The sequence below is a fragment of the Rhinatrema bivittatum genome, chromosome 5 (genome assembly GCF_901001135.1).
Source record: "Rhinatrema bivittatum chromosome 5, aRhiBiv1.1, whole genome shotgun sequence".
In the NCBI taxonomy this organism is placed as follows: Eukaryota; Metazoa; Chordata; class Amphibia; order Gymnophiona; family Rhinatrematidae; genus Rhinatrema; species Rhinatrema bivittatum.
Window position 1 is genome coordinate 350,735,098 of NC_042619.1, and position 24,748 is coordinate 350,759,845.

General features: G+C 43.3%; 1 protein-coding gene across 1 annotated transcript in view; it reads left to right on the plus strand.

The window, feature by feature from the left end:
* LOC115093009 (E3 SUMO-protein ligase RanBP2-like) overlaps positions 1 to 23,794 on the plus strand; it is a 119,447-nt gene extending 95,653 nt beyond the window's left edge. Inside the window, exons 24-28 of the mRNA XM_029604588.1 lie at positions 1,286 to 1,487; positions 7,769 to 7,873; positions 12,554 to 12,696; positions 15,530 to 15,803; positions 23,088 to 23,794. Of these exons, the coding sequence (XP_029460448.1) occupies positions 1,286 to 1,487; positions 7,769 to 7,873; positions 12,554 to 12,696; positions 15,530 to 15,803; positions 23,088 to 23,206 (843 nt within the window). The 3' untranslated portion in view covers positions 23,207 to 23,794. The remainder of the gene's footprint in view (positions 1 to 1,285; positions 1,488 to 7,768; positions 7,874 to 12,553; positions 12,697 to 15,529; positions 15,804 to 23,087) is intronic.
* The last annotated feature ends 954 nt before the right edge of the window (positions 23,795 to 24,748 follow it).

A 24,748-nucleotide genomic window follows, 5' to 3' on the forward strand; every position in this document is an offset into this window, starting at 1 on the left:
CTCAGAGACATGGTGGAAGGAGGATAACCAATGGGACAGTGCTATACCGGGGTACAAATTATATTGCAATGACAGGATCATCCAGGATGGCATAGAGTCCAATAGGATAAAATAGGTCCAATAGGATAAAATCCTGCATGAGACTAAATGCACAATTGAATCTTTGAGTAGAAATCCCTTGTGTGTTAGAGAAAAGTATAGTGATAGGAGTATACTACTGTCCACCTGGCCAAGATGGTGAGACGGACAGCGAAATGCTAAAAGAAATTAAGGAAGCTAACCAAACTGGTAGTGCATTGGTAATGGGAGATTTCAATTACCCCAATATTGACTGGGTAAATGTAACATCAGGACTTGCTAGAGAGACAAAGTTCCTGGATAGGATAAATGACAGTTTTATAGAGCAATTGGTTCTGGAACAGACAAGAGAGGGAACAATTAGATCTAATTCTCAGTGGAGCACAGGATTTGGTGAGAGAGGTAACAGTGGTGGGGCCACTTGGCAACAGTGATCATAATATGATCAAATTTGAATTAATGACTGGCAGGGGGACAGTAACCTGTCTCCAACAGTGACCAATCCAAGTCACAAGTACCTGGCAAGTACCCAAACATTAAATACATGCCAAACTACTAATGCCAGCAACAAGCAGTGGCTATTTGCTATTGATTAATAGCAGTTTGTGGCCTTCTCCTCCAGGAGCTTATCCAAATCTTTTTTTTTTTTTTTTTAAAGTTAGTTGCCTTATCCACATCCTCTGGCAACAAATTCCAGAGTTGAGTTGTACTTCGAGTGAAAATAATTTTCTGATTTGTTTTAAATGTGCTCCTTTCTAACTTCCTGGAGTGCCCCATAGTCCTTGTGACTCGGTTATTTACTCTTTCAGATAATACATCTAGACCTCTTATGATTTTAAAGATCTCTATCCTATCTCTCCTCAGCTGTCTCTTCTCCTCATAGTGGAGTTGTTCCATCCCCTTTACCATTTTGGTCACCCTTCTCTGCACTTTCTCCAGTGCAACTAAATCTTTTTTGAGATGTGGCGACCAGAATTGCACACAGTATTTAAGGTGCGGTCTCAACCATGGAGCGATACAGAAGAATTGTGATATTCTCCATTTTATTTGCCATTCCCTTCTTAATAATTCTAACATTCTGGTACCACAACAGAGCATTGCAGACATGTAGCTCATGTTTCCAGTTGACTTAATCTTCATGTGTTTAAGGTATTTGTATCTCTAGTTAATCAAACTGAATATATTTATAAATGTTCCCTATTTTCAGGAGAAGAAAGCTTCTAGCTCTACTGATTCAACATTGCTAGCACAAACTGTAACATCTGTTCCACTGCTCTGTAAATTGGAAGAACCAGATTCTACGACCTACTCTACAGAGGAGCTTCAGGTTGCCTCTGTGGAGGATAACGATAAACCTGTAGACTTGTCAGCTAAAACGGAACATTGTGACCCAGATTCCACAAGCCAAGGTAACTATTATTACTCAAAAACCGTTGTACAAAAGCATGCTTGTTTGCATACTTAGTTTTAATAACTGAATCAAGTTCTTTGTTAGATTTTGTTGTCCATTCCCTAAGTTTGAATGCAATACAAATTTCAGAATGGTTGGGGAAATGCATAAATAGCATGTCCGTTTGTTTTATGCCATTTCCCCACTTTCGTGTCCTGTCCTGGGTGTTTTGTACCTTTACTATTTCTTCTACAGCTATTTCTGCTAATTAGCTGTAGTTTAGTCATTTGGTTCCTGAGCTCCATATTCAGGCTGGCAATATGCTCTAAACAGAGCAGAGTAATATGTACTGCAGATGGTTACTGAATACTTATGGCACATTCCTTGAGTGTCACAAACAGGCCTGGTTTTCAGGATACCTACAGTGGATATGCATGAGATTTTCATGCTCTACCTTTATTGTTTGCAAATTTATCTTGCACATATTCATTGTGGATATCCTGAAAACCAAACCTATTAGTAGCACTCAAGGACTGGAGTTACCTACCCCTGGCTTATGGTAATGCAGGCTTTTTAATGAAAATGCTGAACATGCCGTGAGACATGAATCTCTCGGCTCCATGCCCAATCCTGCCAAATCCACTCCCCACAGCATGGATGCAACTATTTGCAATACTATTTTTGTACTAAAATTTGGGGTGCTTAAATTTGTATTTTGGCAAGATATGTCCGTGCGTCTCGCCAAGAGAGACAGAGAAAAAGCGAAGGAGCAGTCATTACAGACAGCAAACGAGTGCGGCCTCATCTCTGCCCGCGAATCCCGGTATCTTAACTAATGACACAATCAAAGGAACTCAAATTCGCTGTGGTGGCAGCGTTGGAGCCTGAGTTCAAATGGTTAATTGACAAATTTGAAGAAGTCTCAACCCGGCTGACTTCCTACGATACACGGTTGGGAGAAATGGAACAAAGAATTTCATCAAATCAAGACGGCCTGCAAACAACCAACACTGAATGCCAGCAGCTGAGGGTGGAGGTTAAACGACATGAGGACCGCATCGAGGATCTTGAGAACCAGTCATGCTGCAACAATCTGCGGCTGATCGGCTTTCCCGATAACTTGAAAGATTCAGAACTGGCCGATGAAAGAATTAGATCTCAGTGGGCAAGAGGCCCCTTCCACATTGAACGCATAGGGAACAGAAGAGAAGGAGGAGAGGCCTGACCACGTGCTGTGATTTTTAAATTGAGAGATTGCGAGCGGTACGCTTGGGGAAGAAACTATCCTAAAACAACAAAAACATCCTGATCTTCGAGGATTACTCGTCAAAGGTATCTCTTCTTCGGAGAGAGAGAGTTTACACCGGCTTGCACAAGGCTATATAAATTGGGAGTGTAATTTGCATTGGTATATCCCGCCAAACTTAAGTTCAACTACCTGAAGGCCCCAAATGGTGTCAAACAGCTGCAGAGGCCATTGGAGCGAGCAGCACCTGGAGCGCTCACTTACACGTTGACTGAGTTCCTTTATTATGGGAAGGATCTGCACTGGGAACGCAAGATGTAGGCCTTTCAGCCCTTTCTTACTGTTGATATAACTGAGATATCGAGCTGGGGCTTTACTAGACAGCCCTTAGGGGTCCTTGTGGATATTTCTCATGAAACGGATACAGGTTAAGCTAATAACATTGTTGAAGAGGGCTGGGGTGGGATCTACTTATGTATCTATCGTGTTTACCACTTACATCCTTTGCAATCCATAGTTGTTGTTGTTACATGATAAAATGGCCCTGAAATTAATCTCTTGGAATGTATGCGGCATAGGGTCTTCCATAAAAAGGTCTAAAATTCTGTCTGAGTTAAACTAAAAGCTGTTATGTTTACGCCAAGAATTTCACCTAAATGAATGTGATGGATCACCCCGCCAGGGAGGCGGAGTGAGCAATCTGTGATGGACCTACCCCGTCAGGGAGGCGGAGTGAGCAATCTGTGATGGACATACCCCGTCAGGGAGGCGGAGTGAGCAATCTGTGATGGACCTACCCCGTCAGGGAGGCGGAGTGAGCAATCTGTGATGGACCTACCCCGTCAGGGAGGCGGAGTGAGCAATCTGTGATGGACCTACCACCGTCAGGGAGGCGGAGTGAGCAATCTGTGATGGACCTACCCCGCCAGGGAGGCGGAGTGAGCAATCTGTGATGGACCTACCCCGCCAGGGAGGCGGAGTGAGCAATCTGTGATGGACCTACCACCCGCCAGGGAGGCGGAGTGAGCAATCTGTGATGGACCTACCCCGCCAGGGAGGCGGAGTGAGCAATCTGTGATGGACCTACCCCGCCAGGGAGGCGGAGTGAGCAATCTGTGATGGACCTACCCCGCCAGGGAGGCGGAGTGAGCAATCTGTGATGGATCACCCCGCCAGAGAGGCGGAGCGAGCAATCTGTGATGGATCACCCCGCCAGGGAGGCGGAGCGAGCAATCTGTGATGGATCACCCCGCCAGGGAGGCGGAGCGAGCAATCTGTGATGGATCACCCCGCCAGGGAGGCGGAGTGAGCAATCTGTGATGGATCACCCCGCCAGGGAGGCGGAGTGAGCAATCTGTGATGGACCTACCCCGCCAGGGAGGCGGAGTGAGCAATCTGTGATGGACCTACCCCGCCAGGGAGGCGGAGTGAGCAATCTGTGATGGACCTACCCCGCCAGGGAGGCGGAGTGAGCAATCTGTGATGGACCTACCCCGCCAGGGAGGCGGAGTGAGCAATCTGTGATGGATCACCCTGCCAGGGAGGCGGAGTGAGCAATCTGTGATGGATCACCCCGCCAGGGAGGCGGAGTGAGCAATCTGTGATGGACCTACCCCGTCAGGGAGGCGGAGTGAGCAATCTGTGATGGACCTACCCCGTCAGGGAGGCGGAGTGAGCAATCTGTGATGGACCTACCCCGTCAGGGAGGCGGAGTGAGCAATCTGTGATGGACCTACCCCGCCAGGGAGGCGGAGTGAGCAATCTGTGATGGATCACCCCGCCAGGGAGGCGGAGTGAGCAATCTGTGATGGATCACCCCGCCAGGGAGGCGGAGTGAGCAATCTGTGATGGACCTACCCCACCAGGGAGGCGGAGTGAGCAATCTGTGATGGACCTACCCCGCCAGGGAGGCGGAGTGAGCAATCTGTGATGGACCTACCCCGCCAGGGAGGCGGAGTGAGCAATCTGTGATGGACCTACCCCGCCAGGGAGGCGGAGTGAGCAATCTGTGATGGATCACCCCGCCAGGGAGGCGGAGTGAGCAATCTGTGATGGATCACCCCGCCAGGGAGGCGGAGTGAGCAATCTGTGATGGATCACCCCGCCAGGGAGGCGGAGTGAGCAATCTGTGATGGATCACCCCGCCAGGGAGGCGGAGTGAGCAATCTGTGATGGACCTACCCCGTCAGGGAGGCGGAGTGAGCAATCTGTGATGGACCTACCCCGTCAGGGAGGCGGAGTGAGCAATCTGTGATGGACCTACCCCGCCAGGGAGGCGGAGTGAGCAATCTGTGATGGATCACCCCGCCAGGGAGGCGGAGTGAGCAATCTGATCAATGCTGCTCCCCCAAGAGGAGGAGCTAGCAATTTGTAATACTCCGTAGGCGAAGTTAATGATCTGTTGTGGGTTGGCTCCCACAGAGTGGCAGTCTGTATGATACCGCTCTAGTAGTGTAAGGAATGAACACTTAATGTAAATTGGTGAATCCTTGGGCCGATGGCAGATGACAGCGCCCCCAGGAGGATATCCTGAGAGGGACCACCGGCTAGGCTGGAGTATGGAGACAAACACAGATAGTTCTTTATTAGACAGGAAGTAGAACCACCAGAGGTGGCAGTAGTGAGTTGATATGCCAGGCAGGGCTGAAGTCCCTCAGATGCTGGAACTGTGATCTCTGGGTTGATGAGCTGTAGAGAGAGACTATAGGTAGTGAGTAGACAGGGTATGCTGGATACATAACCAGTAGTAGATGATACACTCACAATTATAGATATCTTGTAATGGCTTCAGTACAACAGAGTCTTCAGTATATTCAGGAACAGGAGCCGTAGGGGAGTACTGGTTCCTATATGTAGTCTGGAATGAGAACGCACAATATCTGTGTATGAGATGGCTTCTGGAATAGAAGAAAGTCTTTGGAGGGTTTTAGGAACATAGGAACCGGTACTCGCTCCACAAGGGCCTATCTGCAGTCTGTATAGTAATGTACCAGATATAGGTATGCGATAGCTTCTGAGAGAGAAGAAATTCTGTGAAGGGTTTTAGGAACATGGGCCCTCGTGGAGCAAGTACCGGTTCCTATCTGCAATAATAACTCACAATCTCCGTACCTGCCATAACGTCTTAGACAGAAGACGTCTTCAGAGATTAGGAACATAGGCCCTCGTGGAGAGAGTACCGGTTCCTATCTGTAATAGAACTCAGTGTTCACGTCTGCGATCGCCTCCAGGCAGTAAGGAGTCTTCTGAGCATTCAGGGATGGAGGCCCTCGAGGAGCGAGTACCGGATCCAGGCTTAGCAATCTGAAATCAAGAAGAGAGAGCGGGGTCCCTGAGGAGCGGGTACCCCTAGGTACGTTTGTGGCGGCAGAGCAGCAGAGAAAGTAGTCCCCCTTGCTAACTCGATTCGTAGTAGCAAACAAAGACCTTTTAAGTTGGAAGCGGATGACGTCACTACGGGGGGACGCCCCCGAGGTTCGCGCCCTTGCTGGTACAAACTCTGGAGCGCGCGTGCCCTTACGTCATCAGGAACATGGCGGATCCGCAGCACCAGGCCAGCCCAGGGATTCCGGGGAGAAGCGGCGAGGAGAAGCTGCGGCACCATCTATCCATCAGACCCAAAGGGAGTCTCCACAAAGGTAAGAGAGGGTGGTGCGAGGGCGAGAACAGGCACGAATGCAGCAATGATAGAGAACATCAAAAGCTAAAAAGAAATTGGGTAGGGAGTGTATTTTTTTTTTTGCTTCAGCATCCACCCACTCTGCCAGTGTAGCCATTTCCATCCATAAGGCTATAACGTTACAGGTTATGGGTGAATATACTCAAGGGCGGTTCCAGATTTTGATATTGGCAATGAAAGGGAAACAAATATGCTCCCAATATATATACTCACTCATTTTTTCTGCAAATACAGAAAGTCACTACATTACGGGAAAGCATACTCGTAATGGGGGGAGGCGATTTCAATTTAGTAGCAGACCTTGTATTGGACCGCTCATCCAATGTAAGAGGACCAAAATCTGGTAGCAAAAAAGAGATTCCCTTTATGCTTGCTGAGTTGCAGTTGTTGGATGTACGACGAGTACTCCCTCCTATGGAAAGGGATTTTACGTGTAGTTCAAGAACCCATGCGGAGTCACTTTAGCTGTGATGCGTCCCTCCACCTTACCTACAAAATCTTACTGGTAGAGCCAGGAGCCTTGTTTTGAACTCATTGTAACCGCTTTCATTTTATTTAATTTCCTCTTCTTCAGTACTAATTTTTCGCTTACTTTTTGTTTCCAGCATAGCCAAATTTCCACTATTGATGTGATGTGATAAGTTCGGGGAGAGAATGAGAAGTACTGAAAAAGAAGCTATAAATGTACACTGTAGAACCCACAAATTAAGGTTCGATGCACCAGAAAACGGCATCGATCCTATTCAATTGTTGCTGTGACCCGTTATCTATGCAAGAGGGTTTGCTCGGAATATGTATCAGCAGTCCAGTTTAATTATGTGGTTGTCTTAACATTTCTAGTCATACTGTTTATCAATAATAATAAGCATGTTTAAACTAAAATAAAATTGGTTGGGAGGATTACCTTTTTAAAGCTTTGGGTTTTTTTTTGTATGGTCTTTTGTTGGTTTACATAAAACAAATGACAAACCTATCCAGCCTTTCTAATGCTTCAGAACTGAATTCTAGTGGTTGGAGTGCAGGATTATGAATCAAGAGTTCCTAGTGCCTGAGTTTGAATCTTTGCGCACACTCGTGCTCTCTGTGAGCTTGGGCAGGTCTTTTCCTCGCCTTGTACTGAAGTTTATGCGAGTGTAGCAACATTGTTCAAATCAGTTCTGTTCTGAAGTTTTCCTCCAGCCTAGATCTATGTTGCCGTACCACGCAGCCTTACGGATTCACCTGCTCTTGTACATCATTTCCAAGACCTTGAGTCGAGTGGTGATACTTTACCTAAATAATGGGTGCCATAGAAATCCAAATCTATATAGTTTATTTGTAAATGTTTTTAGGCTTTTTGTTCTCCGTTAACAAGGTTTTAAAACTGTTCTTGCAGGTTTTGAAAATGTCCCTTTCTCGTTTGGATCTGGTTCGACTTCAGATCTATCGTTTGCAGGTTTGGCCTCCAATAATTCTGGGGATTTTGCTTTTGGCAGTAAAGGTGAGAGACACTTTTAATGTTTTTTGTAAGCCCCTTCAAATTTCCCTAACTGTTGACAAGTACTGGAGCATGTCTGAAATCTATGCTATAACATAAGTTATGAAAGAAATGTTCACACTGTATAAAGTTTGACAGAGCTGGTCTTCTGCTAGTGGCGTTTAATATTGAAAACTGCCCCCTGACATGTTATGTCATACTTACACATTGTATGTTTATCACATTGGCATAATTGATCTTAACATGCCCGTTTGGAATGGAATTCTGATGCCTTGAAATCCCCAAACCGAACCCCTTCAAGCTCTGGAAGTGACACGTGCCGCTAAGGCTGATTGATGGTACAAGCGGATTGCGATTGGGTAGCAGGGGGTGCACACTGTAACTAGTAATTCTTCAGCCCCTAGTGCGCCTCATGATCACAGTCGTTCTTCAGTGCTGGATTAAGCCCAGCAGAATTCTCCTCAGTTAAACGTTTGCATGATACGTGACCAGTTTTGCAGATCTTAGGTTGATCTTTATAGTACAGCTCCAGTACAGCGTGGCTTAAGCTACACAGATTACAGTAGCCAAGCAGCTGTAGGGGTTAATTTTTGTATGTTCTTTGTACGAGCTCTAATTCACTGGACTTAAGTCTTATGCAAGACTTAAAGCTGTAATGCTTTGGTGCGAGAAGTATATATATTTGAGAAAAACAAGTGTCAATTGATAGAACTGTGCATTATGGATTAACTATAAATTTAAATAGTCTCTACCTTGGCAGTTATATGCATGCTTTGTTTATTTTTTCTTGAAATAAAATGCGTACTGCAAAATGTGGACAGTCTGCCATCAAATAGATTTTAAATTCCTCTCAATTTGTCTTTTTTTTTTTTTTTTTGGCACTTTTTTCAGGCCCTTCAAAGTGGATTACATTCAGGTACTGTAGGTATCCCCAGAGGGCTCACAATCTAAGTTTGTACCAGAGGCAAATAGGGGTTAAGTGACTTGCCCAAGGTCACAAGGAGCAGCAGCGGGATTTGAACCCTGGTTCTCAGCCCACTGTTCTTATAACTAGGCCAGCCCTCCACTCCTGTACTTTTTGTCATCTTGGTTTTGAAAAAGCCCATTTAAGTAGAGAAGCTAACAGTATAACTTGCATCGTTGCAGATCTATCAGCTTTACATTACTAATTTAGATATAGATATTGGTATATCTGATTTCTGGTCTACAGTCCATTGGTGTTTCAGCTCGAGTCCTAAACTGGTTTTCTTCCTTCTTAGCAAACAGGTCGCAACAAATGAATATCAATAATCACTCGTCCGATCGATACAGAATTCCATCTGGTGTACCACAAGGCTCAGCATTATCTCCAATTCTTCTTAATATCTATTTACTTCCTCTTTGCCGTATCCTTTCAGCACTAAATATTCATTTTAAACTCTATGCAGATGATATTCAGTTTCTGGTTCCCTACAACAACTCCTGGGCATCCACTTTGTCATTGATCACACTTTATCTGAATACCATCTATACTTGGCTCTCGCACAATAGGCTAAAATTAAATCCAGCTGAAACACAATTTGTCTGTTACCTCAATTTCAGAATCTACTATCGGTCCTCCTACTCATATTTAACTTTAATGGTATTTCTATCCCAATTCAAAATCAGGCATCTAGCCTGGGAGTAATAATCAATTCGGATTTATCCATGAAAAATCATATCTCTGATCTCACTAAAAAAAAAATCCTTCTTCAAACTTGATCTCCTAAAAAGATTACATCCATTACTATTCACTAAAGATTTCTGTACAGTTCTACAGGCCCTGATTTTTTTCAGGGTTGGATTACTGCAATGCACTATGCTTGGGATTACCGGACTCTACAATTCATCCACAACTCAACTGTCGTGTTCTTTCGGGTGCATCCCTCAGAGACCATATCTCCCCTATTCTTTATTCATTTCACTGGCTCCCTGTAAAATGTAGAATACTCTCTAATACATAATTCAGTGTCTACATGGCTATGTACTACTCTAAGGATATACAAACCAGTAAGACATCTCAGATCCCTTACAAAAACGTACTAGATCTACCGTCTGCTCGAATTGCAACGCTAGAGTTAACAAGTAAAAGGGCCTTTTCGGTGGCAGCTCCTTTTCTTTGGAATTCTTTACCTGATTCTATTAGCCTCCTAACACATACTCGAGACTTTAAGACAGCATTAAAAACCCATTTATTTCAACAGGCAGGGAGATTCTGGATCTAGGGGAATGGGCGTTGACAACCAGAGCCTTCCTACTCCTAGTAGATCGCTGGGGCTTTCCTGTCCATTGACCTATTGGCCACATCTCACACTGGAAAGGTCCCCCAATTCTTCAGTCACAGATGAGATCAGCGCTTCCAAGGGATCGACGCCCTTGTCCAGACCTGGCCAGAGGAGGACTTACTATATGCCTTCCCCCCCATGGCCCCTGCTGGTCAAGATCATCTGCAAGATTGAACGCCACAGAGGATTGGTCCTTCTGGTGGCCCCGGATTGACCCAGACACCCATGGTACGCAGACATGCGGAGGCTTCTCGTGGAGAGTCCCCTTCGCCTCCCCCCTTGCACAGGGACCTTCTCCAACAAGGTCTGGTCCTTCCCGATTCTGTCTTATGGTCTGGGCCCTTGAGAGGGCTTGCCTGACTTAAGTGGGGATATTTGGTGGCCGTATTCGCCACCTTTCTCCGCGCGCGGAAATTCTCAATGTCCCTGGCATACTTGCGGATCTAGAGAATATTTGAGGCCTGGTGCGTGGACTGCGGGGTGCCCCGTGAACGACCAAGATCCCCATGATTCTGGAATATTTACAGGATGTCCTGGACAAAGGATTGTCCCTCAACTCTTTGAAGGTCCAGGTGGTGGCGCTCTCCTGTTTCAGGAGAGAGGTGAAAAGAACCTGCCTGTCGACACATCCAGACAGCCCCTTTTTCCTAAAAGGGGGTTAAACACCTCCGATCACACTTATGTCCAGTCACCCTATGGAACCTCAATCTGTTTCGATGCCTATTAACACTGAAGACTGTTTTCTTGGTGGTGATATGTTTAGCTTGTCGCATCTCTGAACTACAGGCACTGTCATGTTGGGAACTGTTCCTCCGGTTCACTTCAGGAACCTTGCAGCTTCGCACTATCCTTTCCTTCTTACCAAAGGTAGTCTCGGAGTTTCATATGAACCAGACCATCTCCTTATCGTCTCTGGATGGATGTAGGGACATGAAGACTACCGCCTACTACGCCACTTAAACATTAGTATGCTTCTAGTACGGTACCTGGAACTCTCAGAACCGGTGTGCAAGACAGACCGCTTTATTTGTCCTTTTATGGGGGAAGAAAACAAGGTGAAGCGGCTTCGCAAGCCTACCATAGCTCGCTGAGTCAAGGAAGTGATCCCGGGAGCTTATGTGGAGGCAGGGAAGCCTTTACCTCTTCAGGTCAAAGCTCATTCCACTAGGGCCCAGATTGTATCCTGGGTGGAAGCTAAACTACTGTCTTCCGTCGACATGTGTTGAACATTGACATGGTCTTCCTTGCACACCTTCTCCATGTTCTATCACCTGGATGTCCAGGCCCAAGAGGACGCAGCCTTTGCAAGGGCGGTACTAACCAGACTTCGGGGAGCCTCCCGCCCTGTTCGGGACTAGCTTTTTTTTGTACATCCCCTGAGTCCATCTGGCTACATGCTAGGAAATGGAGAAATGACTTACCTGATAATTTTGTTTTCCTTAGTGAAGACAGATGGACTCAGCATCCTGCCCATGGCTGCCCAGGAGAGGCACCAAGGAATCGCCCATGATGTGAATCTTGATTCCATGTGCTTAAGGGTAAGCCGTTACCCTCTCCCTAGATCAGGGCATCTATAGTATTGCTGGGATTCCGCACTTATGTTGATTCAATACAGTTGCCGTCTTCAGTTTTTAATCAAGTTGTATCCAAATTCTAATCAAGGTCTTCAATAATATGTCCACAATGGCTTTTTGAAGAGAACACTGCTGGGTATATTTAGGGTGACAGCTTTGAAAGCTGACTCGTCTCAATATGCTAGCAGGAGAACACATAACCCGTTGGTCCTGAGTCCATCTGTCTACAGTAAGGAAAACGAAATTATTAGGTAAGTAATTTCTCCAATGTCCTCAAAACTTTGAGGAGTAAAAATTGTAGAAATCCTATAGTAAACACGTCAATGTTGAAAATGCTGGAAAAGAAAGGGTTCCTCAAATCCTAGATAGTATCACCTACACTTTGGGAAGCAATATGGTCAAAATGCTAAGGGTGTGGAGGAGTAGTTGAACCAGGGAAACCAAGGTTCAAATATCGCTGCCACTCCTTATAACCTTGGGCAAGTCGCTTCACTGCGTTACCTCAGGTAATTTATTAGAAATTTTCCTTCATAGACCCAAAATGGGAGAAAACTTTAGTAAGTATGCCCCTTAGATTGTAAGCCCATTGGGGATAGGGAAATACCTATAGTATCTGAGTGTAATCCACTTTGAATTCCCTGAAAGGCAAACTATAAATCATAATTCAGATGCTAATATATATTTTAAATTTGGCAAATCCCTTGCTAATTTGCATACACAGGTGCACTTCTGTAGATGTGTGTACATTCGGATACATAAAAGAGAGGAATGCAGGTAAATGTGTATAAATATTTTTTTTTTAACAGATGAAAACTTCAAATGGGCAAATACAGGAGCAGTTGTGTTTGGGTCACAAGTGTCCAGTAAAGGGAATGAAGATGACGATGGTGATGATGATAATGTGCATAGTGATGACATACACTTTGTGCCTATAGTGTCCTTACCTGAGGTACTGATCAATACTTGTATGAGAGTCCTGTTTGTACAAAGCTTTCTGTCAAAGTATAAAATGGAAGATGTCCAATTAGAAACTGTATGTAAAACAAATTTGAATGCTGTAAAGGAAGTTGAGAGCTAGTGGAGGCAAAATTAAATTTTAGAAGGATCAAGTCTGTCATGCTTTTAAATACTGTTAACTTTTTTTTTTTAATGTATAGTCATTCTTAAAATGTTTATAAATTTGCATTGTCAATCTCTTGTTTTTCAGTGGGTTCACGTAGATGCCTCTACTCCCTCTGACAGTTGCCAAATATTCCTAGCCACCGTGAAAGCTTTAGGCTGGCAACAAATAGTCTCTCGGGCAGCTCATAAGTTTGGTCACTCACTAGACCTGATCTTTATCAGATCTATTTCTTCTTTATTTTCTAATGCTTTATTATATTTTACACCGGAGCGTTGGTCAGACCACTTTTAATTCATCTTCACTTGAAATTGACTAAGCAGCAACCTAAGAGACATTTCAAAATATGTAGTTAAGAAACAAAGTAGATCAGAAAGTGAAGCACTTAGTAGTGTTTTCCTACCAAAGCTTTGAGATATCTTCTGACGATATTTTGAATGCATTCACACATTGGCAATCACTTATTTCTGCTCTAGAAGTGATTGCCCCCCCCCCCCCCCAAAAAAAAGAGGTATCACCCAAAAGATTATATAAAGCCCCATGGTTTACCCAAAATCTGGTACAGTTAAAATGTAATGTACGTCAACTACAACGTCGCTGGCATAAGAGCCAGTTGGAGCATAATAGCAAATTTACCTCTACAATTAGAATATGTACAGGCATCAAACATATGAGGCCAAATGCATCTTTTTTTCAATAAAGATTAATTCCGCCATTAATCGTCCCCTTGAACTTTTCAACATTATTAGAAATGTAATCACATGGAAGGAACCTGATTATGTAAAACATCCTTTAGATTTAGATAAAAATAGGACAATTCTTTAGTGATAAAGTTGATTTACTAACCTCTGTCCCTCCCAGCGGTTAACGATGACATAATTGAAAATCTAAATTCCTTGGAAAATCCCATGTGGAATACTTGCAGGGTACAAAATTTCTGTTTTTGACATATTCAAGACAAGTTTGTGTTCTTTGTCAACCACCAATTCAAATACTTTAAGCAAATAGAAATTTTCTGCAGGGCTTCATCTTTGGTCCCACTCATGGGTACAAAGGACTGTATGTCGTCAACAAAAATTCAATACCCAACCTCCAGATCAGCGAGGGCATGACCAATAGGGGCTATATAGATATTAAATAAAATTGCTGATAGAGAGGATCCTTCAGGAACACCCGTTTTCACTTTGAAGGAACGAGAGGTTTCACCTGAAGATACCACCCTATGGCTGCGATCTTCAAGAAAAGACACAAGCCATTTTAACGCTGCATCACCTATTCCAATTTCTCTTAAATGTTGTAGCATAATTTTATGATATAGTGTCAAATCCTGCTGATAAAGAGGACCAGAAAAAAAATTCAGTGCCAGAGTCAAATCCACGACTGAAGAATTCGAACAATGACAAAGTTTCTGTGCCATAGCCTACCCTGAAGCCAAATTGTTGAGAATCTAAACACAAGTGTAAATCTGAAAACTCTAGCTTTAAGACAATTTCTTTGAGGACCTTAGTTATAAAAGGTAGATTTGAGATGGGTCTATAGTTAAAATGATCAGGGGGGAGCTTTGGTTTCTTTAGAATTGACTTAACATATGCCATTTTTAGGATGGCAGGGATGTTTCCTTCATTTAGGGAAACATTCACTAATTGCGATGAAAAGGGGACAATTCTTCTTCCTTCAGACATTTAAATGATACGTTAGAGCATTCACTTAGTTTCCCAATAACAGAACAGATTTCAGTAGGATTCGTTTCTTCAAATGATACCCATAACACTACTATTAGTGATAAAGTGAAAAATCTGGGTTTTATAATGGATACCAAGCTATCACTTAGTCCTTTGATTAAAAAAAAAAAAAAAGGTAGTGCAAACCTCATACTTTAAAGTTAAACTACAGATAATTAGAAAACTTTGACCCTTTTTTGGATGTTTCTGACTTTAAAAATGGTGATTCAGTGAATAGCCTTGTCCACCATTGATTACAAATTCCATCTTATTTTCACATTACTCCATATCTATTAAAACCTTGGTTTCCTGTGGCCTGGTGGATTAAATTTAGAGTTTTAATGATAACCATACAAAGGCATGAAAGGATTGCACCACAAGGTATGAATACTGGTCTTAAGATGTATTGCCCAAACAGAACACTCCGGTCAGGATCCCAATTGAAGCTAGATGTTCGTTCTTTTAAATGTGTTCATCTAGAAGAGTCTACGGATTGTCTGTTTTTTGTATTCAGGGACCAAAATTGTGGAATGCATTATCTAAACAGTTTTTAAAAAAAAAAGTCTTAATTGATTTTAGGAAGATGCTAAAGGCCTACTTATTTACACAGGCTTATCCGTTATAAACGTATCGTGAGTGGTATTTAAATGTTATATGTCCTTTTATTTTAATTTTTGCTGTTTTTATTTTACCATTGTTGCTTATTTGACTATTGTAAATCACCTGGAATTGTATTTAGGAGAGAAATCTATAAATAAATAAATCCCTGAACTTAGAAGCAAGCTTAGCAGTTATGCATTCACCATTAGGTCCAGTTATAGACTTTCTGAATGGCACAGATACTTGTATCACATTATGAAATAACCCGGTGCCATTCTTGGTAAATGGTTTTAGCATTCACTTTGTAGCAATTTTAAGGTTTTGTGTGTTATATTTTTAAGGTGGAGGTACGATCAGGAGAAGAAGATGAAGAGATCAAATTTAAAGAGAGAGCAAAGTTATATAGATGGGACAGAGAGGTGAATCAGTGGAAGGAGCGTGGAGTGGGCGAGATAAAGATTCTTTTCCATTCAGAGAAGCAGTATTATCGAATTCTAATGAGACGAGACCAAGTTCATAAAGTGTGCGCAAACCATGTTATCTCCACTGCAATGGAAATCAAGCCCTTGAATTCATCTAACAATGCTCTATCCTGGTTTGCTACGGATTTTGCTGGTGAGTTAAGGTCGTCTGCACAACTCTTTGGTGCCATCCCCAGACCTATTCTTTTTTTTTAATTTTTCAGTCTTGATAGATGATGAATACTTAAACTGCCATTTCAAGCTAGGCTAATCAGAATCTGCTTGTGTGGAACTGCATTGCTGGTGTATAGTGCCATCGCGCACTGCTACAGAGTTGTGACAGCTGGAGATAAATTTGAAAACATTAGCACGTTAAATTTTGATGGAGTACTGGGATCTTTCTGCTGAGGGTAGGAGTGCTCTTTGAAGAAATAATTTTTCCCAGTGTATATGGCAAAAATATCTCCTACCATGCATTTTAACATAAATATCTCCTGCTCATTCCTGGTGCCTTTTTCTAGTGTTAATTACTGCTCTCTCCCGGTTAATAAGGTAAACGTTTGAGCTCACAGGAAATAGCATTGCTTTTGGAATTTCTATATACTTGCAGGCAACTGTCATCCGTCCATCCTCCAAACTAACTACTTGTCCCTTGACTCCATCCCTACCTAGCTCCTCCATGCTATCTCGAATGCTTTAATTCCCTCCGCCACATCCTTATTCTGTAACTTTGTACTGTCTTCAGGCATCCTTTTGTCACACTGCTGCTCAAAATCCTTGCATAGGATCCTTTCTGCCATGTTACCTATTGTCCGATCTGCCTCCTTTTTGTGTTCAAGCTACTCAAACTGGGCATTCATCTCTGCTGCCTCAACGTTTTTTCATCTCAAGATATTCTCAACCTGCTCCAATCTGGATTTCGTTCTTCACGTTCCACAGAGAACATAGAGACTGTCACCAAGCTCTCTAGTGACTACCTCATGGCAAAGGAAACATGACTTTATGCTATATTTAACCTCCTTGACCAGTCTGCAGCTTTGGACACAGTTAACCACCATCTTGTCCTCACTTGGACTTTGAGGTTAATAGAAACCTGGCAGAAAAAGACCATACGGCTTATCTAGTCTGCCTATCCACATAATTGCTTAGCTCTACAATCCCTACAACTCCCTCCAGAGATTCACTTCTATCTTGGTTTTCTTTCTGTCTCTCCCCCTGCACTTTCTCTTTGGAGGATCTTCTTCCATTGCTATACCATTATAATGGCTCAGGACTGCATCCTGGGCTCTCTACATCCTGTCCCTTACCAATTTGATCTCCTCCTGTGGATTACTGCCATATCTACCACTCTGTACTGAAACTCACCAAGAGTTCATTTACAAATCTCATCCTGCCATTGCCTGGATGCTCCATAATTACTAAACCTCAACATAGCCAAAAGTCACTCCCCTCTCCCAACTCCTACTTTCTCAATCATTGTGAATAAAACTATCATCCCAGGCCCTTCAGCCCACAACTTTGAGATCTTCTCTACACACATCCACAGCATGGTCATACCTGGGAACTCTCCGGATTTGGCCCGGAGACTCCAGAATTCTAAAAGAATGACCGGGTCTCTGGGCCAATACCGGAAATCTCCGGGTGCTGCAGCAAAACCAATCTGCTTGGACCCGGAAAGAAGAAAGGAACCTCATTGGTCTTGCGCGGCTGAAAAAGGAGGAACTCGACAGTGATTTCTGCCATCTCCGGACCTTTCTAACTCTTAATTTCGCTTCCTCGTGACACCATCTGCTCCTGCACAGCCTGTTTCCTGTATCCAGCCACTTGCCCGCCCCATCCTGTTTGCCTTGGCCAATCAACATTGCGATTTCAGTTAGCATCAGCTGTTGCTAGTGTGTTTTGAAAGGGGGGAAGAGAGAATGAATGAGCATGTCTGTGAGAGTGAGTGTGTAGGAAAAAGAGATCTGAGAGTGTATGTAGGTGAGTAGGAGAGAGTGCAAGTGAGCATGGGTGTGAAAGTGAGTGTGCATGTGTGTATGGAAGAGGGAGAGACGTGTGTGTTGGTGGGAGAATGAGCATGGCCAAAAAGCACTGTTCCTTTCTGTACAGCCTCTCCAAAATATGTCCCTTCCTGACTGAACGTACTACTAGAATTCTTATCTGCTCATCACCTCATGCTTAGACTGTTGCAGCCTACTCTCCATAGGCCTGCCACTGAAGGATCTGTTCAAAACTCAGCAGGATGACTTATCTTCCTCTGCCATTAATAATTATGCATCCCCTATTCTCAGATTGCAACATTAGCTTCCTGTTTTCTTCTGCATAAAATTCAAACTGCTCGTATGTGCCTACAAGTGCATTCACTCTGCATCACCTTTCTACCTCTCCACTCGTTTCCTCATACACCCCTCTTCCCAGACTTTGCAGTAAAGTTGCTCTTATTTATGCCCTTCTCCATTGCTAAATCTTGATTCTGCACCAAGTGCCTGGAATAGTCTTCTGAACTCACCCTCGCTTGCCAGATTCATATCTTTGCAGCTGTCCCTGCTGTTTTAACTCTGAGCCCCTCCATAAGTTTTGTCTGCTTGTCTATGTTGGACTGTAAGTTTCAAGAAGTGGGGACTTGCTTTTAATGTGTGTCTGTAAAGCGCTGCTTATTCCTCGTAGTGTTATACAAATATCATAGAAATACAGAATATGAAGGTGGAAAAGGACCTTAAATTCAGTCTAGTCTGCCCAATTCATTCCTGATAAGTGCCATAGACTCCAGTTACTTTGTGGCTCTCCCTCACTTTATCACAACCCAGGAATTCTCTGTGCTTATCCCATTCTTTTTTTCAATTCTGCTACTGTTTCTCTCCTCCACCTCTCCTGGAAGGCCATTCCATGCATTTACCCCCTTCTGTGAATAAACGTCTTGAGTCACTTGTCTACTCCCTTGCAGCCTTGTACCATGACTTCTTATAGAGCATTCTTTTCTCTGATTCTTGTTCATTATCTGCACCATTTTGGTAACTTTCCTCTAGACCACTTCCAGCTTATCTATAACCGTTGAGATATGACTGCCAAAATGTGGACAACATGAACATAGGCAAGTTTTGGTAGGCATTCCATAGGAAAAATGAAGGAAGGAATCAGAAGAATATAGTTAGGTTGGAGAGGTGATGGGTAGATGTATATAGTTCCCTGTACATACCCAGATCAGTCCAGACTCCTGGGTTTTGCCTCTCTTCCATCAGATGGAGACAAAGTTTTGCAGGCACAGCCTTATAACCTTGTGTGCCACCTGCTATTCAGTATTTCTCAGTCTCCATTGAAAAGAGAAGTCCAAAGTGGTATAGTGAAATTGAAAGGTGAAAAGGATCAATGGCTGGAAACAGATGAAGAAATGGCAGAAATATTAAATGAATACTTCAGTTCGGTGTTCACTAAAGAAGACCATGGAGAAGGAACGTCACTAGTAAACAAAGTGGAGGGAAATGGAATGGATGAAACTCCATTCACAGAAGAGAATGTATGGGAAGAGCTAATAAAACTGAAAATGGACAAAGCCATGGTGCCTGATGAGGTTCATCCCAGAATACTGAGGGAGCTCAGAGATGTGCTGGTGGCTCCGCTGCGTGACCTGTTCAATAGATCCCTGGAAACGGGAGCAGTGCCGAGTGATTGGAGAAGAGTGGCGGTGGTCCCTCTACACAAAAGTGGGAGCAGAGAGGAGGCTGGAAACTACAGGCTGGTTAGCCTCACCTCTGTGGTGGGAAAAGTATTGGAATTGCTGTTGAAGGAAAGAATAGTGAACTATCTACAAGCAGCAGAATTGCTGGACCAGAGGCAGCATGGTTTCACCAAGGGAAGGTCCTATCAGACGAATCTGATCAACGTTTTTGATTAGGTGACTAAGGAATTGGATCAAGGAAGAGCGCTCGATGTCATCTACTTGGATTTTAGCAAAGCTTTTGATACGGTTCCGCACAGGAAGCTTGTGAATAAAATGAGATGCTTGGGAGTGAGTGCCAAGGTGGTGGCCTGGATAGCAAACTGGTTGATGGACAGAAGACAATGTGTGATGGTAAATGGAACTTACTTGGAAGAGAGAGCAGTTGTGAGCGGAGTGCCGCAAGGCTCGGTGTTGGGACCGGTCCTGTTCAATATCTTTGTGAGTGACATTGTGGAAGGGATAGAAGGTAAGGTTTGTCTTTTTGCGGATGATACTAAGATCTGCAACAGAGTGGACAAGCCGGAAGGTGTGGAGAGAATGAGACTGGATTTAAGGAAGCTGGAAGACTGGTCGAAGACATGGCAGCTGAGATTCAATGCCAAGAAGTGCAGAGTCATGCATATGGGGGTGTGGAAATCCGAAGGAAATGTATTCAATGGGGGGTGAAGGGCTGATATGCACGGAGCAGAAGAGAGACCTTGGGGTGATTGTTTCGCCGTCCTCAGATCGTTAGACATTATGTGACAAGGTGATAGCTAAAGCCAGAAGAATGTTGGGCTGTATAGAGAGAAGAATATCGAGTAAGAAAAGGGAAGTGATTATCCCCTTGTACAGGTCCTCAGTGAGGCATCACCTGGAGTACTGTGCTCAGTTCTGGAGACCATATCACCAAAGGGACAGAGACAAGATGGAGGCAGTCCAGAGAAGGGCGACCAAAAAGGTAGAGGGTCTTCATTGAATGCTTTATGAGGAGAGATTGAAGAATCTAAATATGTATACTCTGGAGGAAAGGAGGAGCAGGGGTGATATGATACAGACTTTCAGCTACTTGAAAGGTTTTAATGATCCAAAGTCAACAACAAACCTTTTCCATCAGAAAAAAATCAGCAGAACCAGGGGTCACGAGTTAAAACTCCAGGGAGGAAGACTCAGAACCAATGTCAGGAAGTATTTCTTCATGGAGAGGGTGGTAGACGCTTGGAACGCCTTTCCGGAGGAAGTGGTGAACCCCAAAACTGTGAAGGATTTCAAAGGGGTGTGGGATAAACATTGTGGATCCATAAAATCTAGAGGATGTGAATGAGGAGAAGAGGCATGGGGGTGGCTTGCGGGAATGACAGCTACTACCTGGAGATTTAATATCCTTATTCAATAAACACACACACGGTTAATGCAACTCCAACTATGCTTCAACGGCAAGAGAAAATGTGGAAAAAAGGATTTGCATTCACAAATAAGTGGGGAAGTAGCTTGCTTGTTGCGGCGGTTACTACCCCAAACCAAATAAGCCTGATACTTCACTTGGAATACATATCCAGCGCAGCTCACTGCTTCAACCGCTGACAGGTCTAGCATCACTAGAATGTAATGTTTTCCACTATCGAAACCTCTCATGTTATTGTCTGTTAGTGAAAGTAGCAGTGTCTCAGTGCTGTAGTGTTTCAGAAGCCATGTTGTGATGGGTATAGTTTATTATTGTCCAAGTGTTCAGCTAGTTGATATTGTACAGTTTTTTTCTATTAATTTTGCAATTAATGGTAGATTTGATACTGGTCTGTAATTGCTATGGGTAAGTGGATCACTGTTTTTTTTTTTCTTTATAATTGGTTTTATGATTGCTCCTTTTAGTGTATCTGGCATTGCTCCCTCCTGTAAGGATAGATTTATGATCTTCGCTAATATCGGAGATACTGTATTGGTAGTGTCAGCTTTTCATCTGAGTCAATCAGTGGAGCTTCCAGTCTTTTCAGACTTCGAGCTTGCTTCTCCTCATGCAAGGGATTTGAACACCTGGAAGTCAGGAGAGCTCTGCTGCGCTATCTGGAGCTCACGAACAGCTTCTGTTTATCGGATCATCTTTGTCTTGTGGCTCGGCGCAAAGAAAAGGCAAAAGGCTTCCAAAGCTACGATAGTGCGTTGGTTGAAGGAGGCTATTGAGTCTCCCTATATCTGTCATGGCCGCCCGGTCCCGGAAGGTTTGAGGGCTCATTCTACGCGCTCCCAGGCGGCTGGGAGGGAGGCAAAACCCAGGAGTCTGAACTGATCTGTGGTACTACAGGAACGAAAATTAGCAGGTAAGAACCAATTTTCCTATAAGGTTGTTCTGAAGGGCCATTTCTTTTCAGCTCCATATTTTTCTCCTCCTCAGCTGAAGACAGTGATGGCAGTGAGAATGCCAGAGAGAGGGTGGTGGTGACTGGATATGATGAGGCAGAAAGCATTGAAGCTTGAGAGCTATGGTCTGGGCAGAAGAGAATACATTGAGGAAGAGGCAGTGGATTCCACATTTCAGGACAGTTGTAGTTGGGAATAGGAGGAAGGGAAGCATCTGGAAAAGTAAAAGAAATGAAGCTAAGGGCTTTATAAAGAAAAGTCTAAAAATTCTTCACTAATTGAGAATAACTGACTGAGATGCTGGAACACCATTTAAATACAGGCTCCTGCCCCCTAGCAGAGGAAACCCCAGCTCAGTAGTGCCTGCACTGATTGGGAGCTTAGCCAGCACTGTTCAAAAAAAAAACCCAAATAGGCCTCTGCCCCAAAGGGCAGAAAATCAGAAACCGAATGCAATTGACTTCCTCCACTACCTGCCTCATTGCATCTGAACCTCTATGATTTGATTCTGCCCCCAACAGATGCAGACCATCAGTACAATATTAGCCCTGTATGCATCCCCAGACCCTGATATATCCAGAATCCTTACTTCTTGAGCCATGTATTGATGTGACACAGCTCGCCTTTACCCCTAACGACAAAAAGACAGTACTCAAAAAAAAAATAAAAAAAAATAAATAAATGCTATGGTCTTTATCTACTGCCTAAGTTCCCCCTCCAATCTCTTGAACTCCTGCACTGATTTAATTTCTAGCCAGGTCCTTGATCTCCACATTCTTTTCTTTCTGCTTCTGTAACACCAAGAATTAATTATAGCCCTGATAACTGAGGATCCTGCTAGGTATTTGACCTTTTGTGTTCCCCTTTCCTTTGTTGCCTGTGCTTTTGGGATCTTTTTACAGTGGGTGGATTTCTTCCCTTTCAGAACTCTCTTGATTTCCAGTGTTGTGTAAGGTTCTGTAATGGCATTTGGCAGACATGTGACTAACTCACAGATCCACTGTAATCCATCTGTTCCTAGTCCATTCAACTCCATGAGACTTGCGGGTATCTCTGGTTAAGGAGAGAGATGCCTTTAGTTCTGGCCCCTTCCTCCTTGGTGCGCAGCATGCTGCATACGAATAGTGCGAGTCCAAAGCCCTCCAGAAGGCTTCTTGACAGACAAGACCTCCACAGTTCTACGCTATAATGACCACAGCATCTGTGCTTTTATTTCGATTATAGATTTTTTTTTTTCCCCCCAGTCTATCCTTTGCTGCCATCCCTTGTAATTTTCTGGAATTCAAGACCGGGATCACATAAAGCAACTCGGATAAGTAGCATTGAACTGAACCTTGGGATGAATAACTTGAGTGTCTAACGTCTTAATTTTTTTTTATTTTTTAGATGGAGAAGCAAAAATTGAACAACTTGCTGTGAAATTTAAAACTGAGGAATTGATGGATTCCTTCAAGAGGAAATTTGAGGAATGCAAAGAGAACTTGTTGAAGTTGCAGAATGCTTAACTTATAGCATTGCTGGGGATTTTCTCATTACTGGGGTCAAGCTACAGAAAAAATGATTCTGTGTAAAATTACAAGCACATGAGTCTTTTGGACTTCATGCTTTTTGGATCCAGGAGTCAAAACTATTTGATAATCTTGGATATGTGCTGGCATTTAAAACCCCATGGGTTTCAATTCTCATTCTTTTTCAGCTCTATAGGCAGAGTATCTCCTTTGTCTGCAATTCTTGCTACTAAGAGATATTGTGAGGAGCGGTCTGAGAGCTTGTGCTGTTGTTGGTAGTGACTCCCAGATCTTTTTGTGTTTGCAAAATGACATTTAGAAACTGCATCACTACATAAGAAAAATGATCCCCCGTTTCATAGCAAGCAGGAAACGAAAAATGTACTACACTGAATCTGATTGTGGATGAAAGAATAAACAATGTATACTCATATTTAAAGTTATTGTTTGCTTTTTATATTTGCAAATTAAGTGGCAGTAATGCTGATTTTACCTACTGATTTATCTGACCCTTAGTATTTGTGATGGATACAGATTTAATTTTTTCTAAATGTCAAGTGTTGTAAATAAAGTACAATAAATGTTTAAGCTTTGTGTAGTAGTTTATTTTAAAAGAAAAAGGGGAGATTCTTGCTTTTAATAGGTCAAAAACAACCTGAGCAGTCAGTTTTACTAGAGATCTGTGGCCTATAGCAGGGGTCCCCACATCTGGTTATTGTCAGTCACGGGTTTTTAGGATTTCTGCAATAAATATGAATGAAATGTATTTGCGTACAGTGGAGGTGGCATATGCAAATAGATCAAAAGCATTTATTCATTGCAGACATTCTGAAAATCAGACTAGTTTGTAGCCCTCAGGGCCAGATTAGGGAATCACTGGTCTTTTGCGTGCAGACTAGATGAGTCTTAATTTGCCATCATATGGTACTTTTGCAGGTTGTAAGGTATGTGTTGGGGTTTTTTTTGTTTTATCTGACAGACATGCCTCCTTTGTATTTCCAGCTCAGTGGGATCTAGTGCAATAAGCCTTCGTTTGTAACTACCTGAAGATTTTCCCTCTATTTTATAGTCTCTTCTCCCTTCCTGACACTTCCAGGTTGATCGTTGTAGTGAAGGGGGCCAGGGGTCATGCACCATGACTATTTCAGAAACCCTGCAAACGGTGGGCCCTGAATATGGCCTTAAGCAATGACCACCTGAACGGCAGTGCTCTGCCACTGAACCAGCAGAGAGCAACTAAGAGACACACATCCTTATCAATTAAACAGTGCAGTGATGTGAATCTTTGAAATGTAGCACAATGCATAGAAAGCACAGCTTTCTTTTAAAGTTCTGATATTGGCGTCTTTTCATAACTAGTAGTGTTTTTAGACTACCATGTCTTCTTCCTTAGCTATGACAATACTTGCTGCTATTGTAAACTCCATTTTGTCTAAAACTTGAGGATTGTGTGCCAGCCAGTGGTAGGTGTAATAGAATGATAGATGGTAGTGTCTCCGACTTAACCATGACGTGCAAAATGTTGCAGCCCATTTGTTT